The 20,990-nt window shown below is 38.0% G+C and overlaps 1 protein-coding gene across 1 annotated transcript in view; it reads right to left on the bottom strand.

Moving 5' to 3' along the window:
* The window catches only part of C1H1orf87 (chromosome 1 C1orf87 homolog), a 104,890-nt gene that overhangs the window by 63,657 nt on the left and 20,243 nt on the right, over positions 1-20,990 (bottom strand). The window contains 3 exon segments of the mRNA XM_036857073.1: positions 290-434; positions 16,994-17,143; positions 17,145-17,229. Coding sequence (XP_036712968.1) covers positions 290-434; positions 16,994-17,143; positions 17,145-17,229 — 380 coding nt within the window.

A 20,990-nucleotide genomic window follows, 5' to 3' on the forward strand; every position in this document is an offset into this window, starting at 1 on the left:
TTTACATAATTTTTTGATTATATGAGAATTTAGAATAACAAATCTTAGAGACCCATTGGATATGGGAGGAGGAAGGGGGAAGTAAGATGCAATGTTCAGGGGAATCATTTGAGGTTTGCCTGTGAACTCCTCAGGGAAGCTTCCTTGAAAGCTGATGGGACATGTGGAGTGTGGTGTCCACCAGTCCATGCTCAGACCTTCTTATTATCTGTTTCACATCAAAATATACAGTCAACAAATAATACCCCTTCAACCACAATAGAAAACAGCCCAACAACTCTTAGGATACACACATTGGGTTGGTCAGAGCTGCCCCTTGCCATCTGTTCTAAGGACGAGTCTCTAAGGTTTCTCCTGGAGAGGCCATGGATATAGGACAGGGACTGGTCTCCGGTTGGTACAGAGCTGCAGTAGACATTTTCCTGGTTGGGAATCTTAAAGAAACAGACAAATGGTAGTAAGGATCAGAAGGGGTGGGTGAAGAGAAAGAGAAAAAAAGGGAGAATATGAATGAGTCAACAAATTCTTTTTTTTTTTTTAAATAAATTTATTTATTTATTTATTTATTTATTTATTTATTTATTTATTTATTTATTTATTTATTTTTGGCTGCATTGGGTCTTTGTTGCTGTGCACGGGCTTTTCTCTAGTTGTGTCTAGTGGGGGCTACTCTTCGTTGCAGTGCTTGGGCTTCTCATTGCGGTGGCTCCTCTTGTTGCGGATCACAGGCTCTAGGCGCGTGGGCTTTAGTAGTTGTGGCACGTGGGCTCAGTAGTTGTGGCTCGCGGGCTCTAGAGCTCAGGCTCAGTAGTTGTGGCGCACGGGCTTAGTTGCTCCGCAGCATGTGGAATCTTCCCGGACCAGGGCTTGAACCCATGTCCCCTGCACTGGCAGGTGGATTCTTAACCACTGCACCACCAGGGAAGTCCGAGTCAACAAATACTTAAAACACATTCACAGTTCCAAATGACTTCAGCCCATGTGGTCACTGAGTCATTGAATCCCCACAGAAGAGAAAGGTTACCTCAACATTAACTTCATCATTATGCAATTAACACAAGTTTGATAAATAAATGGACAATTAGACACTTTTTCATTTGTGCAATAAAGAAGGTGTCTGTGACGAAGAAAAAATAGGTAGACCATAAGGTGTTTATAGGCAAATGGAGGGCTATTATTAGAGATAGGGCTATCTTTGGGCTGTTTCAATTAGCAGATTCAAGAAGGGCAGCAAAGGCAATTGTGAGCTTTGTCAAGAATGGAATAGAAGAGATTAAAACACCCAGAATATTACACCCCAAGAGCAATGTTATTAAAGGTTACAACAGAATAAATGATGGAACAAGGGTCAATGATAAAATCCCATTCCCTCATGCCATGGTGTATGATGTATTAATAATGTTTTTTATTTTCTGTATTTTATGATGGTTTGACATCTTGGGGACCTTGCTGGCTGGAGGAGACTGCCCCTTCAAGGGCTAACTAATTCCTAGAGATAGTAAGCAGCTTGCCTGCTAATACATCTTTAATATGTGAACCAACCAATCCTAAGTCCATATCTCCAACCACCTCCTTTATCTAACTCTCACACACCAAGCCAATATTTCCCCTGCCCTAAGTCTACCCAGGTCCAGATATCAGACTGGGGAGAGCCCCTCTTTGGGCCTCCAGTGGGCCCAAAGCCCACTGGAATTGTTCAAACCAGCCAGTTCTGGTCTATTTACCCTGCCCTGCATTACCTTTCCCATGGAAACCCCAGTAAAGGCTGTGGCCTGTGCTTTTCCCTCACTCCTCTGCCTCTTGATTGACTCTGGTGCTTCTACATGTGGCCCTGCATGGTGTGGCATGCCCCCTTTTCACTGGGAAATGTAAATAATACATTCTTTCAAAGGCAGTTGCCTCTATATGTGTCACCTTGCCATACCTGATTAAAATAAAATCCTGGGTACAAATTGAATCACATGGCTATTTTTAATGTCAAGTAATTGAAAGGAGACATTATCAGAAGGATCTGAAAACTGTGTCTGTACTTAATTGATAGTTATATTGAATAACCTATCAGTATGAATAGCAGCCTACAGATGCTGTATAGTCATGAAATATTTTAAAGAAAATTCAAGAGGGTCTCTAGAGTGGGCAGAGTGAGCAGGAGTGGCAGAGGGTTCTAAAATAGGCATAATAATAACAAGACATATATTGGGCACATACTCTCTACAAGGTACCGTATGAGTACTTTGTTTATATCATTCAATTTAATCCGTACAACAACCCTATAAGGTAGGTAGTATTTGTACCTTTTTATATTTGGAATGCTGAGGCTTACAGAAGTTAAGTAACTGTATTCCTTCATTTAAGAAATATTTATGGCTTGCCTAGGCTAGGCCAGGCACTGTGATAGGCCCTACAGTGAATAAAACAGATATGGCCTCTGCTCTCACAGAGCTTACAGATGATGAGAGGCATGGCAAGCGACTGTGATAGTACACCATGGGATGGTAAGGGACACTATTAGAACAGCCCATGGGTCCATCTAACCTGGACTTGGTGGTCCAGGTCTGGAAGCAATGACATTGAAGTCTAGGCTTGAAATATGAGCTAGATTTGGATAGGCTAAGGAGTGGAGACTTCCGTGATAGATGGAATGGGAATAAAGGGGAATAAAGAGGAGAAGAGAAGAAGGAAGAGTACAGGAAAAGGAAACTGGATGTAGAAAACCTCAAAGGTGCACACACGTGCCTAAAAGAGAGTAATGGATGTTCTCAGAGCATCACTTAAGTTTTTGGAAAGACAAAAGGCAAGGCTGGAGAGGGAGGCAGGAGAAAGGAGGTGAATAGCCTTAACTCTTGTTAGTATCTGTGCTTTATCCTGAGGGCAGTGGGGAGTCATGGTAATGTTTTTAGTAGATCTAGGACTAGGCTAGACTTGCCCAAAATTTACTCCCTAGTAAATTGTGCAGATAAGATTTGGGCCCTGGGCTTCCCTGGTGGCGCAGTGGTTGAGAATCTGCCTGCCAGTGCAGGGGACACGGGTTTGAGGCCTGGTCAGGGAAGATCTCACATGCCACAGGGCAACTGGGCCCGTGAGCCACAACTACTGAGCCTGCGCGTCTGGAGCCTGTGGTCCGCAACAAGAGAGTCCGCGATAGTGAGAGGCCCACGCACCGCGATGAAGAGTGGCCCCCGCTTGCCGCAACTAGAGAAAGCCCTCGCACAGAAATGAAGGCCCAACACAGCCATAAATAAATAAATAACTAAATACTTAAAAAAAAAAAAAAAAAAGATTTGGACCCTGCTTTTCACCTTTCCTCTGGGATGAGAACGATTCCACAGTCTGTCCACAGAACAGTTTCATTCTGCAAGGTATTTAGTTAGGTATTTCAGACATAGTGTTCTCAGAACAATACGTTTCTTTATAAATTACTTGTAATATAAAATATTTATATTTTCAGGTACATATAAATATTTTCTGCCTCTAAGAATTGATACACTTCTATATTATAGTATTCTAAAGATGCATTTACCAACACTTATCATTCTCATCGAGTCAAGGTGTTCTTTAGTCCCTTTATTCCCATTTATACACCAAATTTATTGAGTGCCTTTATCTTTGGCACTAGAGATACAGGTGAACAAGACAGGTATGATTGCTGACTGCCCCTCATAGATCTTTTGGCCTAGACATTACAGACTAAATTTTATGGCCTTGCCTATGGAAAGGGGAAAATATATTGTGCTCCCAGGAATGCTGTGAAGAATGAATGCCATAATGTATTTTAAATATTTTGCATATTGTACAACTATATTATGAATTTGTTTGCTATTTTTTGTGTATCTCCTTCCAAAAGATCTATGAGGGGTGGTCAGCAATCATACCTGCCTTGTTCACCTGTATCTCTTGTGTCAAAGATAAAGGCACTCAATAAATTTGGTGTATAAATGGGAATAAAGGGGACTAAAGAACACCTTGACTCCATGAGAATGATGTGTTGATAAATGCTTCTTTAGAACCCTATGAAGGCCAGAACTCTCTTGTATCCTGCTGACTCCCAGCGTCAAGAAAAACACTGAACTTGAAGAAGAAACCAAGAAAGACAGTGTCAGAATGATGACGATGTCTTGTTCAGGCCAAGGGCACGCCAGGCCTCAGGCTTCTCCTTTCACTGATATAAATCATCCTGGGCTGTTTTTCAAAAGCAAAGAGTGTTCCTAAAGTGTCAAAGAAGATAAAATGGGAAATTCTGATCAAGAATCACTATGTTTCTGACTTCAGGAGTTGTCAGAGTACCTATAAAGTCTCTGATACTACAGCTTTCTCTCATTTGTTTTACTTTGAATCAAAAAATACTGCTTGGGAATGGATGACACAGTAGCCTGAAATAACTTTGAGTGATGCTAGTTTTGTAATATTGACCTCAAAGAATCGGTACAAATGAAGCACAGAAATTTAACACAGATTCAGCAACTGTCCTTGGGCGTTAGAGCTTGAAAGTGTTGAAAGTGTAAACAAGTCTTTTAAAGAGATGGCTTATAAATAAAACTATTTGTAAGTGGTTATATTGTAGAAGACATGAATACTCTGCACCAAGACAAGTGAACACAACAAACTGTCTTAATATTAGGCAATGGATAGCTGTGACTTGGGTGAAAATTTAGAGAGACAGCATTAAATGCAGAGTTGAAAAGTTCTATTTCTTAAATAACTTAGGCCAAGGTCTTGATGCATTCTAGAAGGCTGCTATATGGCTCAAAAAAGGGCACTAGTGATAATAAGTACAACCATGAGAAAGATGCATGTAAAATATTTGATAGTTTTTGAGAAATGTAGAATTGAAAAAATAGTATTTCCAAATTAATATATATATATGATTTTAATATATACTTTAAACATATTAATACAGTAAATATTAGAGTTAATCATTTGGCTTATTTATTTTTGTAAAATTTATATTTTATTTAAATTTTAACTTCTAATTATGGAAAAATTTACACATAGGCACATGTAGCGAGAATAGTATGATGAAACTCCATAAACTCATCACCAAGCTTCAGTTATCAACTGAAAACCTTGTTTCTTTATATCCACATCACCCCCCACCAGAGATGACGTGAACCCCAGGCAGTGTATTATTTCATCTGCATTGTTTGAGCATGTATTTATACAGCAGTGATTTTTACAGTGTGGTCCTTGGGTCACAAGCCTCAGCATCACCTTGAAACTTGTTAGAAATGTGAATTCTCAAGACCCACCCTAGACCCATTGAATGAGAATTTCTAGGGTTGGGAGCCTAGAAATCTGTGTTTTAACAAGTACTCCAGTAATTCTAATGCACGATAAAATTTGTGAACCACTGACCAAAGGATAAAGATTCTTTTTAAACATAACCACAATGACATTATTACACTAAAAAATTCCTTATTAACAGTAATTCCTTAATATCATCAACTACCTAGTGAGTGTTCCAAATCCCCCAATTATCTGATAAATAGTATTATTAGTTTGTTTATTCAAATCAGGAGCTAAATAATATCCACATATTGCAACTGGCTAATATCACTTACATCTTTTAAAATTTCTAGTTCTTCCTGGGCTTCCCTGGTGGCGCAGTGGTTAAGAATCTACGTGCCAATGCAGGGGACATGGGTTTGAGCCCTGGTCTGGGAAGATCCCACATGCCGCGGAGCAACTAAGCCCGTGCACCACAACTACTGAAGCCTAGAGCCCGTGCACCACAATGAAGAGTAGCCTCTGCTCGCTGCAACTAGAGAAAGCCCGCATGCAGCAGCGGAGATACAATGCAGCCCAAAAAAAAAAAAAAAATTTCTAGTTCTTCCTACCCCCCCACCACCTTTCTTTTCACATTTTTTCCCTTGTAATTTATTTGTTGAAAAAGCTGAGTTGTCTGCCCTGTAAAGTTTTCCACCGTCTGGATTTTGTTGCTGTTTAACAAATTGGCCCATATAATTCCTGTAAAACAGCAGTTAGATCTAGAATCTTGATCACAGTCAAGTTCAATCGTTTCATAGTTGGTATATTTTCCCATGGAAGCAAATGCTGTCAGGTTGTCTTCCTTTTTGTGTTATTCACAGGCACTGATAATCATTGCTTTAGTCCATTTTTTTTCGTTAGGATTTTAGAAAATAGTGGTATTCTCACTCTACTATTACTTCTCATTTATTGGTAGTAATATTTCTCTAAAGAGAGACTGTCCCTTATCAACCATTATCTAAGATACAGTTTGTGGAGAAAAGGCACATTGAATAAATGCTTGATTCTTTAATGCACTAATTTAAAAATTGTTTGTCTCCTAGCTTTCTTCAGAGGTGACCAATTGTTTTTGTTTTTGTTTTTAAAAATCACTGTAAACTTATGGATTTAAACATATTGAATGCCTTTAAATCTATTATTATTGTTATTTTTATTGATATCCAAAATGTCCCACTTTGACTAGTGGGAGCCTTTAATTTTTTTTTTTTTTAGTGGGAGCCATTTTAAGTTAGATCCTGAGTCTTTTCTTGACAAGTCTTGGAAGGTCTTTGGTATCTACATTGTTTTTGGGGTAAGCAGATGTTACAGGCTCAAAGCTGGAATCAGCCTTTAGAATTTACTGAACACAATGCAGGTGGTAGGGTGCTCATTCATATGGGATTGTTTCTACATTTTTCAGTGGAAAAGGCTAGGAAATGTATTTTTTTCTTAAAAAGAGTTCATACTGATATTTCCAAATCAGATGTAGGAGTATAGGAGTTTTATATTGTCTCATCAATATTATAGCTATATTTCATTTCTCCTACACTACACTAGAAATTCCAAGTCCCAAAACCACGAAGATAGTGTCTCATTTGCTTTATCCCCCAGTACACATACAGAAGAACAATATCAACATAATGGTTACTGAAAACCTTTAAAGGTATTTTTTCAAAAAAATTTTCCTTAGAGTATATACCCCACTAGAGACATACAGTGAAGTCATTATGTTTTAAAGTTATTTACAATAGTTCCACGCTCTTTGGTTTTGCTGTCAATTAATACATAGGTTCATGTGGTAGCTAGTCTCCAAGGCGGCCCCAGTGATCCCTGCCTCCTAGTACTCATGTTCTTGTGCAGGCCTTCCCCTCCACACTTAATTAGAATTAGTCTGGATAACCAATGGAAGAACACTGTACAAGTGATGGTATGCCACTTCTGAGATTAAGTTATTAAAAAGACATTGGGGCTTCAGTTTTGGTTGTGCACACACACGCTCTCTCTCTCTCTCTCTTTTTCTGGGATAACTTATCTTGGGGAAGCCAGATACCATGTCACAAGCAGCCCTATGGAGAGGCCCAAATTGAAAAGAGACAATATCTCTGGCCACAGCCAGCAAGTAACTGAGGCCTCTATCAATAGCCACTCAAAGGGGCCTAGAAGTGGATCTTCTAGCCCTGGGTAAGCCTTCAGGTGACTGCATTCCTGCTGACATTTGGCATGAAATTTCATGGGAAACCTTGAGCGAGAACTACTCATCTAAGCCATTCCTGGATTCTTGTCCCTCAGAAACAGTGAGAGATAATATATGGTTATTGGTTTAACTGGTCACCTTTTCAGACAATTTGTTATGCAGCAATAGATAACTAAAACAGACTTACTTTATTTTGTTTTCAATTTTTAGGGCTTGAGTTTTTTAAACATTTAAGTTAGGTTTATATTTATGTGAAATATTTAAATAGTTCCAAAGCCAAATCTACAGAACAAGATTTAGTCAGAGATTTGTGGTTTCTATTCTCGATCCCTCCATTATATTCCCTCTAGTCCCAATAGGTAACCATTTTTAAAAAAAAAGTTTTTATTAATTCCTTCATTTTTAAAAACATAAGCAATAATAGATATTTAGATGCATAATCTACATACTTTTCTTCACTTTGCTTTTGTTTAATTAATAGTATATCTAGCTATATTATTCCATACAATGATATATAGTATGGATATATCCATACAATTATATATATGTATATGTGTGTATATAGATGATTCATATATATAGTGATATTCTTCATTACTTTCTACAATTTTATTAAAGTTTTTATAATACTCCATGTATGGATGTACCTTAGTATTTTCAACCTGTCCATTGTTGATGGAAATTTAGGTTGTTTACAGTTTTTGATATAATAAGTAATGCTGCAATGAATACCTTCTACATAAATTGTTAAACATATTTCCAGTATACCTTTGGGACAGATTTCTGAAAGTGAGATTTTCATGTCAAAAAATTCATACATAAGTAGTTTTGCTAATTATTGCCTAATTTCCTTCCAAAGTGGTTGTTCCATTTTAAATTTCCTCTACCTTCTAACAAAGTATGTTGTCAATTTTCTGGACTTTTGCCAGTGTAATAGGTGAGAAATTATATCTCAAGGTGGTTTTTTTTTTTTAAACGTGATGATCCATTTATTTATTTATTTATTTATTTATTTATTTATTTATTTATGGCTGTGTTGGGTCTTCGTTTCTGTGTGAGGGCTTTCTCTAGTTACGGCAAGTGGGTGCCACTCTTCATCGCAGTGCGTGGGCCTCTCACTATCGCAGGCTCTCTTGTTGCGGAGCACAAGCTCCAGATGCGCAGGTTCAGTAATTGTGGCTCACGGGCCTAGCTGCTCCGTGGCATGTGGGATCTTCCCAGACCAGGGCTCGAACCCGTGTCCCCTGCATTGGCAGGCAGACTCTCAACCACTGCGCCACCAGGGAAGCCCTCTCAAGGTGGTTTTAACTTACATTCCTTTTATTTAGAGCAAGGCTATATTTTTTGATATGTTTAAGGGTCATTTATATTTATCATTCTGTGACCTGTCTGTTCCTATATTTTGTTCATTTTTCTAATAGTTTATTGTCTTTTTTCTTCTTAATTTTTAGATAGAAGACTCTATCTGTTAGGGATATATTTATCTATGATATAAGTCGCAGATATTTCCCCCAGTTTGTTAAGTATCTATGTACTTTGCTGATGGTGGTTCTGGCCACATATGTGTAATCAAAATTATCACGTTTTTTCTTATTGTATCTGCATGTTGAGTCACAGTTGAGAAAATTTTCCCTTAGATTATAGAGGAAATTGACCACTTTCTTGTACTATTGTGCAGTTATTATTATTTTTTTAAATTTTATTTATTTATGGCTGTGTTGGGTCTTCGTTTCTGTGCGAGGGCTTTCTCTAGTTGTGGCAAGTGGGGGCCACTCTTCATTGCGGTGCGCGGGCCTCTCACTATCGCGGCCTCTCCCGTTGCGGAGCACAGGCTCCAGACACGCAGGCTCAGTAATTGTGGCTCACGGGCCTAGTTGCTCCGCGGCATGTGGGATCTTCCCAAACCAGGGCTCGAACCCATGTCCCCTGCATTGGCAGGCAGATTCTCAACCACTGCGCCACCAGGAAAGCCCCTGCAGTTATTTTTTATATTAAATCCCTGATCCATTTGGAATTCATCCTGGTATACATCGTTACATGTATAATATGTGAAGAATATACACGATTTAAAATTTTCTCTGTGGCTAGATAATCCTATATTGCTTATTAAAAAGTCTATGTTTTCCCTACTAATTTGTGATGTCATCTTTATTATACACAAAATTGCAATATGCCATTGGGTCTATTTCTTCATTTTTTTTTTCAATTCTATTAGTCTCATCTATTTATGTGCCAAAATAACACTATTTTAGAGACAGAGATTTTACATTTTATATCTGGTAATGCTAGCCATGTACCCACTGCTTTTCTATTCAGGGTTTTACTGACTATTCTTGCTTGTTTATTATTTCAAATTAACTTTATAACCAATTTGACTATTTACAAAACAAAAATCTGATACTATTTTTACTGGAATCACATTAAGTTTATAAATTACCTCAGGGAGGATTGACATCTTGATTTTGTTCATGTTTTTTCCCATTCTTCAGAATTGTGGTAAAATACACATGACATAAAATTCATTATCTTCACCATTTTTAAGCGCACAGTTCAGTAGTATTAAGTCTACTCATATTATTGTGTAACCATCACCACCATGCATCCGCAGAACTCTTTTTATCATACAAAACTGAAACTCTATACCTATTAAACAACTGCCTATTCCCTCCTCCCCTCAGGCCCTGGCACCACCATTCTACTTTCTGTCTCTATGATTTGACTACTCTGAGTATCTTGTATAAGTAGAACCATACAGTATTTGCCTTTTTGTAACAGGCTTATTTCACTTAGCAAATGTGAAAATTATCCGTGTTGTAGCCTGTATCAGACTTTCCTACATTTTTAAGGCTGAAAAATATTCCATTGTAGGCATACACCACATTTTGCTTATCCATTCATCTGTTGATGGACATTTGGGTTTCTTCTCCATTTTAGCTATTGTGAATAATGCTGCTATGAACATGGCTGTACAAATATCTCCTTGAGACCTTCCTTTCAACTCTTTTGTGTATTACCAGAAATGGACTAGCTGGACCTAATGGTAATTCTATTTTTAACTTTTTGAGAAACTGCTGCACAGTGGCTGTACCATATTACATTCTCACCAACAATGCACAAGGGTTCCAGTTTCTCTACATCCTTGCAAACATTTGTTATTTTCTGTTTTTTTTCCTTTCTTTTTTTTTTACTAGTAGCTATCCTAATGCATATGAGGTGGTACCTCATTATAGTTTTGATTTGCATTTCGCTAATGTGATAGTGATGTTGAATATCTTTTCATGTGCTTATTGGTCATTGTGTATCTTCTTTGGAGAAATGTCTATGCGAGGCCTTTACCCATTTTTGAATTAGATATTTTTGTTGTTGTTGAGCTTTAGGAGTTCTCTATATATTCTGGACATTAATCCCCTTATCAGATATATGTTTTGCACATATTTTCTCCCATTCTGTGGGCTACCTTTCTACTCTCTTGATAGTGTCTTTTTTTTTTTTAATTTTTATTTATTTATTCATTTATTTATTTATGGCTATGTTGGGTCTTCGTTTCTGTGCGAGGGCTTTCTCCAGTTGCGGCAAGTGGGGGCCACTCTTCATCGCGGTGCGCGGGCCTCCCACTATCACGGCCTCTCTTGTTGCGGAGCACAGGCTCCAGACGCGCAGGCTCAGTAGTTGTGGCTCACGGGCCCAGCCGCTCCGCGGCATGTGGGATCCTGCCAGACCAGGGCTCAAACCCGTGTCCCCTGCATTGGCAGGCAGACTCTCAACCACTGCGCCATCAGGAAAGCCCCTTGATAGTGTCTTTTGATGCACAACATTTTAAAATTTTCATGAAATCCAGTTTGTCAATTTTTTATTCTGGTGCCTGTGCCTTTGGGGTCAGATCCAAGAAATCATTGCCAGATCTAATGTGAAGGTTTTTCCCTATTTTTCCTTTTAAGAGTTTTATAGGCTTATATCTTATATTTAAGTCATAGATTCATTTTGAGTTAATTTTTGTATATGGTGATCATACTTTTGTATGCAGATATCCAGTTTTCCCAGTACCATTTGTTGAAAAAACCGTCTTTTTCCAATTGAATCATCTTGGCATCCTTGTCAAAAAATCATTTCAGGCTTCCCTGGTGGCACAGTGGTTAAGAATCTGCCTGCCAATGCAGGAAACACGGGTTTGAGCCCTGGTCCGGGAAAATCCCACATGCCACGGAGCAACTAAGCCCGTGAGCCACAACTACTGAGCCTGCGCTCTAGAGCCTGCGAGCCACAACTACTGAATCCGTGTGCCGCAACTACTAAAGCCCACACACCCTAGGGCCCATGCTCTGCAACAAGAGAAGCCACCACAATGAGAAGCCCATGCACCACAACGAAGAGTAGCCTCCGCTCCCCGCAGCTAGAGAAAGCCCACGCACAGCAACGAAGACCCAACGCAGCCAAAAATAAATAAATAAATAAATAAATCTAAAAAAAAAAATCATTTCAGCATATATATGAAGGTGTATTTTTGGACTCCCTATTCTATTCCATTGGTCCATATGTCTGTATTTATGCCAGTACTATACCATTTTGATTATTGTATCGTTGCAATTAGTTTTGAAATCAGAAAGTATAAGTCCTCCAGCTTTGTTCTTTTTCAGGATTGTTTTGGATATTCAAGGTCCCTTGAGATTCCATATGAATTTTAGGATGAGTTTTTATGTTTATACAAAAAAGGTCATTGGGATTTTGATAGAAATTGATGATGTTAATTTTTTCTGTACAAGAATATAATAGCATGCCTTTCCATCATTCAAATATACTCATGTTTTTCAGGAGTATTTTATATTTTTCCTCATAAATGTTTGGACATTATTTCTTGTTCAGTTTATACCTATGTATTTGATTTATTTATTTAGTTAACTTAGTTAAGTATCTATTTGCTATTGTAAATGGTGTTTTCCATTTTATTTTCTAACTAGTTTTTGTACGTACGTATGTGTGTGTGTGTGTGTATATATATATATATGAAAGCCATTGATTTGTGGATATTAATGCTATAACTCTATTTTGCCAAATTCTCTTACTGTTCTTTTTTAAAATAAATTTATTTATTTATTTATTTTTGGCTGCGTTGGGTCTTTGTTGCTGCGTGTGGGCTTTCTCTAGTTGCAGCAAGTGGGGGCTACTCTTCGTTGCGGTGCAAGGGCTTCTCATCGCGGTGGCTTCTCTTGTTGCAGAGCATGAGCTCTAGGCACGTGGGCTTCAGTAGTTGTGGCTCACGGGCTCTAGAGCGCAGGCTCAGTAGTTGTGGTGCACAGGCTTAGTTGCTCCATGGCATGTGGGATCTTCCCGGACCGAGGATCAAACCCGTGTCCCCTGCATTGGCGGGCAGATTCTTAACTATTGGGCCATCAGGGAAGTCCCTCTTACTGTTTTAATAGTTTCTTCATTAGAAATTGTGAGAGTTTATATATATAATCTTACCATCTGAAAAGAGATCTTCCTCCTTTTTAATTATTATGCCTGTGATTGCTTTCTCTTGTTTAATTATATTAGCTATTACCTCCAACATAATATTAAAAACAAGCAGGGATATTGGGTACTTTGACTTCTCCTGACACTAATGTGAAAGCCTCTAGTGTTTCTCCATTAAATAATACGTTGGCTTTGGGTTAATATAGAGAGAGACGCATTTTGGAAACAAAAATGAATATTCTCAAGGAATTTACAGACTCATGGAAGGAGATAGACAAGGAAACAAACTATTTTAACAGTATAACAACATCTGCCATAAGGGTATGCACAGATAGATGTAGATGTACCTTAGAAAAGGCAGTTTTGGTGGTGAGACAATGATGTTTCTTGATAGACCTGATATCTGTGTTGAGACCCCGATGTAATTAGGAGTTAAATAAAGAAGGAGGGAAGAGAATTTTGCATAAAAGTAATTGCATGGTCAAAGGATAGGAGATCAAAAGAAGCAGAACTCTATTTGGGACATAGAAGTTCAGTTTAGTGAAAGGTGGGGATAGAAGGGAAGTAAGCAGTGAACAGAGTTGAGTTGGTGCAGTAAGTCAAGGAGTTTGAATTTTCTACTAGGGCAGTGACGATTAAACAATGGTGTTCAAGTGTTTTAAGTAGGGGATACACTTGATCAGTGGTTTTGAAATTCCTCCTAAAAGAGGTAGCATATATATATCCCTGCCCCATTGGTGTTGTGCTTTGCCATGTGGCTTGCTTTGGCCAGTGGGATGTTAGTGGATATGACATAAGCAAAGACTTAAAATGTACTTGTGGTTGAGTAATGCAGTTGTGTTTGTCCTCTTGAAATGTTTCCATTACCATGAGAAGAGCTTGCCTTGAGGAGCCCATTGGATTCAGAACAATAAGAAAAACAGAGCAGACCTGAACCAAATCTGTAGTCTGGAGCCAAGCCTCGAAAGTCCTACTGGAATAAGTAAAAGCTGTCTTACTCACATATGTGATGTGAACAAAAATGATTATTGTTATAAACCACTGAGTATTGGGCTTGCTTGTCCCACAGCATTATTATTACCACAGCTGACCAATAAAGAGAAGAAAGCATAGAAAAATAAGTCCTGTTTTAAGATAATTAAAATCTTCCTACTGATGTGTAATGGTGGTCTGACTAGGATGATGGCAGAAGAAACAGAAGTAAGAGGACACTTTGAGAGACGTAAAAAAGACGGAATTTAAAGGGCTCAGTGGTTAGTTGGATATCAGAGTTAGGGATGGAGAGGAGGAAAGCATGCCCGGATTTCTTGCTTATGCAACTGGGAGAGTTGTGGGACCTTTCTGTGAGACACAGACCACAGGAAGAAGAGCAGGATCAAAGGTTTGGCTTTGAACTTGTTGAATCTCAGCTGCCAATGCACAGTCAAGTGGAAATGTCCCTGACATCTGTCTATTCATCTATAAAATGAGGATAACATCATGTGTCTCTACCTACCTCAACGGCTGTTGTGGAGAACAAACAAGATAAAACATGCAAAAGGACTTTGAAAAGAACATACTACCAATTAACTGTGATAATTATTAAAATTAAAGCACTAACACTTTCATTTTCATGCTGACAGATGCAAAAAGCACACTTTAATTTTATTTTTGAAACTGTGCTGAGTCTGTTTCTAGTCATACATTCTTTTTTTATTTTTTGAGAGAAGGCAGAGCTGATGCTTCTGAGAAACAGTGTAAACAGCATATACGTATTTTCAGAGACATGGAAGGAGAGAATTTAGAGATAAAAGGTCCTAGGGCTGGCAGTGAGAAGAGCCAGGCTCTAACTGTGAGACCTTGAACCACCATTTAAGCTCTCTGGGCCTCTTATTCTTCATTTGTGAAATGAAAGTTTGTATTTGTTGATTTCTAAGCTATCTTACTGTTCTTGGATACATGAAACTATGGATTCTCTTAACATTTTCAGCTTTACTTACCTCCTACTAACTATACTCTTCAAATGTATCTGTAATTTAGAACAGAGTTTCATATTTGCTTGTCCTCATGCATGTTGGCTCAAGTCTCTATCAGCTACTTTTCTTTTAGAGCAAATTCAGCTGGTCCAGATTGCCTGTTACATCCCAGGAAGGAAGGCTTATTTTCATCTGTGTATGAGGAATAAGGATCTAGAAGGAGTTCTGATTGGTTTACTTCTTTCACCGTGGCAGGATTCCCTTTACCACTTAGTCAAGGTGGTAATGAGGGTCTCTGTACCAGGCAACTGTGGCTGCCACCTGGCCACCCAGGACCATACACTTGGCAGACAGAACCAATTAGGCCCCCACTTCCTATGAGGTATTGCTGTGTTTGGTGGCTGGGTGTTAGCCCTGCGGAGCCTCCCATCAGAAACCTCCTTGAATCCTGGGAGAGGAGGGACAAATCATCTCCCTCTGGCACTACAGAGCTAGCAAAGAATCCAGATTGTGGAGGTCCAAGAACAGCCTACCCAATGAACATTCTGCCTTTTACAATGGCTAATCCAGAAACTCTACCCCAACTGGGTAGTTTGATGTGATAGGGATAGTGCCAAGAAACAAAATTTCATTTATAAGAGAAAAACTAGAAGTGACTTAAATGCCCATCAATAAGGGATTAGTTAAATGAGCCATGTTATATCCATATAAAAGAATGAATACAGTTTGGGGATTAAGGACCTAGAACCTGGGCCTCAACTGTGGCTCTGCCACTTCTCAGCCTTATGACCTGGGCAAGGCACTTGACCTCTTTGTTTTTCAGTTCCTTCATCTATGATCTGAAGATAATAAGAGTTCCTACCTCATTGGATGCTTGGAGAGTAGTAAGTTAGTTAATATATGTAAAGAGCTTAGAATAGTGCCTGGCACATAGTAAATGCTATATAAGTGTTAGTTCTGATTATGACTCTCATAGAGACACTAAACATGATGCTTAGGATGAATTTTTTGAAGCTGGGGGAGAATTCTTGATATGAAGTGAATAGACCAGGATAACAAAGAGTATATATATAATGGTTCATATTCAGTGTCCATGCATGGAAGAAAGAAGAGAAAGAAATATACCACTATTTGATTGAGTTTTAATTTCTTCTTATTTATATTCTTCCATTTTACAAAATTTCTACATGAGTATATAATATTTTATAATTAGAAGGATCAATAAAAATTTTAGGAAGGAAAAAGAGAAGTCCTCAGTGTTTGAGACCTTGCAGAACATGGTCTGAGGTCCATTGGTGGACTGGTAACCACTCCAAAGTCTAATCTTTGCAGAGTTCTCGTGAGCAAAATATCCCAAATCCACAGGATTTTATATTCTCATGACTGGAAACTAGCGAGCATCTGAGTGATTTAGTAAGGGCTATTAAAATTATAAACTAAAAATAGTTATGTTAGAGTTTACTGCAGACTCTAATTCAGTATTCTACTAAAATATCTGGCTGTTACTTCATGCTTGGCAGTACTGAAAAACTCCTCTCTATGTCTGTTTAATTGCAACTTCAGCAATTTTTGGAAACGGTACTTGTTACCAATGAATCATTAGTTTGTCTTGATTTGGGTCTAGTTTTCAATTGCTGCTACTCTTGCTTTTTAATTACAAATTAATAATCATTTAGATTCATCATTACCAAGTTAGTTTGTTGTGGATTGTTTGGTTGATTCTTAACAGAGTGCAGTGATAATATATTTATATCAAGATAGTTTAGGGCTGATAATTTTTTGATATCTAGACATATTTCATTGGATTTTGAATATAAATGATCTTTTCCTGTAATATTAAAGCAGACGAACCCTCCCCCTCCAGCACACCCCAAACTTGCATGTACGGTGACATCACTGAATAACTATCGCTGAGTTAGTCACAGATAGAATAGGTTGACCAATTCAGTTAGTGGTCAGCAAAGATGCAATATACAAAATGACCTTAAAATTCATTTTCAGATGAAAAAAAATGATTCTAATTCTATCTGATGCAAAATGTGTTAATTACCATTAGTAGAAGTGTGTGTTGGTGTGAGTCTATGTTTCCGACCTAACTCTGAATTTTCCTAGCCAATTACCAAGAAAAGTTCAGGTATTTGTTACTCACTTTGCCATCCAGAAATCTGCAACTGAGTGCTCCCGTTAGGAGTTTCTGGTTGTCCTCTGGTTTCTGGTTTTTCTCTGGGTGCTTGCTCTTTTCCACATCATCTGGGTCATGATTGATTTGATGATCTGTGGGATTAGTAGAAGCTGGGGGGGTCTCTGCTAATCTGCTTTGCAGTACCAGTCACTGATTTCTGGAGTAATGTTTGAGTTTCTGCCTTCCAGTTCTCATTCTCCTTGCTGGGAAGAAACAGTTTTGCACTTTGTTACTCAGGGCAGACTCCATCTGCACTAGGCTGGCATAAGAAAAGGAAGGTATTAGCATGGTGCTGGGAACATTGGTAACTTAGCATGGCGTAATGAAGAAGTAAACGTTGGTTATTTGTCTAGGGATCATTTACCATAGAGAGACCATGTTATTCTCTTCTCAAGCTTTATCTTCCATATACTTATAATCTGTCCATCTGCTCCAAAACCCTTACTGTAAGAAATGGCAGTGTCAAAGATGAACCCTAAAAGTTATCACATATCTTTTTTACTTACAAGTCTAACAGGTATTTTCAGTGTTTGCAAATAGAAAAGGAAGAAAGTCAAGGCAGTTTGCCAGCGCCAGTTCTGCTCTATGTCTCTCCTTAATTGCCTCACTGTGAGGCTTCTTTTTCTCTCAGTAGTCTTCCATTTAATTTTAATATTAAATATAGAGGGGAAAAAATTGAAAAAAACCTGTAGGAATGACTCAAAGAAATTTAAATAAAAAACAAAAATCTAAAAATTATTCAACTTTGTTTAATAATTAAAGACATAAGTCAAAACAATTACAAGGTATTGTTTTATTTTTTAAATTTAATCTATTTTTTTATTGTTATTTATTTTTTAAAGTTTTGGCTGCATTGGGTCTTTGTTGCTGTGCGTGGGTTTTTTTCTGGTTGCAGCGAGCGGGGGCTACTCTTCATTGTGGTGCACAGGCTTCTCATTGTGGTGGCTTCTCTTGTTGTGGAGCATGGGCTCTAGGCACGCAGGCTTCAGTAGTTGTGGCATGCGGGCTCAGTACTTGTGGCTTGTGGGCTCTAGAGCACAGGCTCAGTAGTTGTGGCACATGGGCTTAGTTGCTCTGCGGCATGTGGGATCTTCCCAGACCAGGGCTTGAACCTGTGTCCCCTGACCCTTGCATTAGCAGGTGGATTCTTAACCACTGTGCCACCAGGGAAGCCCAAGGCATTGTTTCAAATATAGAAAACTTCTTTGGAAATAAGAAAAACAAATGTTTATGGTCACATATATAGATATAATTCTTATAGTGGATGACCAGACTAAACATGTTAAGAGTCAGGAACTTGAAATTTTTGACCTAGCAAATCAGTTTTTAAGAATGTATATTAAGGAAAAAATGCAGAAAAAGAAAAATTTTAAACTCTAAGTATTTTTTAATAGATGGATGTGTTGAGTATTTCATTCTATGTTCATATGAGAGAATGTATGGAGCCATTAAAATAGTTATGAATAATTTTACTGACAAAAGAAAATGTCTAGTTATACAAATAAATGAAAAAATATAATTATCTTAACTATAAATTCATGTATAGATATATATGTGTTCATGTGTTAGAGTACATAATATATCTAGAAGGAAATATGTCAGAAGTAAACAGTAAGTATCTCCTAATAGAAGTTAGGATATTGCATTATGCTATATTATATCATATTATATCTTATAAAACTATTATTCTAAATTTCCTACATGAGGAAATGTTATTTTATTATCAGGAAAAATAAATTTAAAAATAGCTATGCCTTAGGCAGAACACTCTATGACATAAATCACAGCAAGATCCTTTTTGACCCACCTCCTAGAGTAATGGAAATAAAAACAAAAATAAACAAATGGGACCTAATGAAACTTAAAAGCTTTTGCACAGTAAAGGAAACCATAAACAAGACAAAAAGACAACCCTCAGAATGGGAGAAAATATTTGCAAATGAAGCAACTGACAAAGGATTAATCTCCAAAATTTACAAGCAGCTCATGCAGCTCAATATCAAAAAAACACAAAAAACCCAATCCAAAAATGGGCAGAAGACCTAAATAGACATTTCTCCAAAGAAGATATACAGATTGCCAACAAACACATGATAGGATGCTCAACATCACTAATCATTAGAGAAATGCAAATCAAAACTACAATGAGGTATCACCTCACACCGGTCAGAATGGCCATCATCAAAAAACCTACAAACAATAAATGCTGGAGAAGGTGTGGAGAAAAGGGAACCCTTTTGCACTGTTGGTGGGAATGTAAATTGATACAGCCACTATGGAGAACAGTATGGAGGTTCCTTAAAAAACTAAAAATAGAACTACCATATGACCCAGCAATGCCACTACTGGGCATATACCCTGAGAAAACCATAATTCAGAAAGAGGCATGTACCATAATGTTCATTGCAGCTCTATTTACAATAGCCAGGACATGGAAGCAACCTAAGTGTCCATCGACAGATGAATGGATTAAGAAGATGTGGCACATATATACAATGGAATATTACTCAGCCATAAAAAGAAACGAAATTGAGTTATTTGTAGTGAGGTGGATGGACCTAGAGTCTGTCATACAGAGTGAAGTAAGTCAGAAAGAGAAAAACAAATACCTTATGCTAACACATATATATGGAATCTTAAAGAAAAAAAAAAGGTTCTGAAGAACCTAGGGGCAGGACAGGAATAAAGACGCAGACATAGAGAATGGACTTGAGAACACAGGGAGGGGGAAGGGCAAGCTGGGATGAAGTCAGAGAGTGGCATGGACATATATACCCTAACAAATGTAAAATAGATAGCTAGTGGGAAGCAGCCACATAGCACAGAGATCAGCTCGGTGCTTTGTGTCCACCTAGAGGGGCAGGATAGGGAAGGTGGGAGGGAGATGCAAGAGGGAGGGGATATGGGGATATATGTATATGTATAGCTGATTCACTTTGTTATATAGCAGAAACTAACACACCATTGTAAAGCAATTATACTCCAATAAAGATGTTAAAAAAATAAATAAATAAAATTAAAAAAAAATAGCTATGCCTTATGCCTAGATGGTTGTATAAATTTTAGCTATTGTTATTGACACAGTGGAAAGGACCCATTTTAAAGCATGTTATGTTATCTGAGCATAAAACAATTGCTACAATACTTGTTTATTTGAATAAGGCCAAGATTTGATGTATGTATATTTTTTACATTAATTCTCTTAGTCACAGCAGCATGAGAAGCAAAGAAGGCTTAAGAAAGAACTCTGAGGAACACCTACATTTACAGAGGGAAGAGCCCTAATAGGAGATTTGGAAGAAATTCTAAGTAAGGTGGAAGGAAAACCAGGAGAGTGTGGTCTGGCAGCAAAGTGAAGAGAATGTTTCTAGAGAGAGGGCATAGTCAACAGTGTCATGTGCTGCTGAGAAAGATGAGTCCTGAAGAGTGTCCATTGAGTTAAGCCATAAGTACGTCCTCAGGAATCTTGATAAGGGGAGCTTCCTGAGGTAACAGAGGTGGACGCTAGAGTGAAGTGGGTTGAGGAAAGAGGGGAGACAAAAAGCTAAAGGTAGGAAGTATAAAGAACTCTGTGAAGAATTTTGACTGCAAGAGAGGAGAGCAATGGGGTGGTGACTGGAGTGCAATGTTGATTTCAGATAGGGCTTTGTTATTATTATGTTTATCTCCAAAATATACAAACAGCTCGTACAACTCTACAACAAAAAAACAAACAACCCAATCAAAAAATGGGCAGAAGACCTTAATAGACATTCCTCCAAAGAAGACATACAGATGGTCAGGAGGCACATGAAAAGATGCTCAACATCGCTAATTATTAGAGAAATGCAAATCAAAACTACAATGAGATACCACCTCACACTGGTCAGAATGGCTATCATTAAAAAGTCTACAAATAACAAATACTGGAGAGGGTGTGGAGAAAAGGGAACCCTCCTACACTGTTGGTGGGAATGTAAGTTGG

Source organism: Balaenoptera musculus, chromosome 1 (assembly GCF_009873245.2).
Source record: "Balaenoptera musculus isolate JJ_BM4_2016_0621 chromosome 1, mBalMus1.pri.v3, whole genome shotgun sequence".
Lineage (NCBI taxonomy): Eukaryota > Metazoa > Chordata > Mammalia > Artiodactyla > Balaenopteridae > Balaenoptera > Balaenoptera musculus.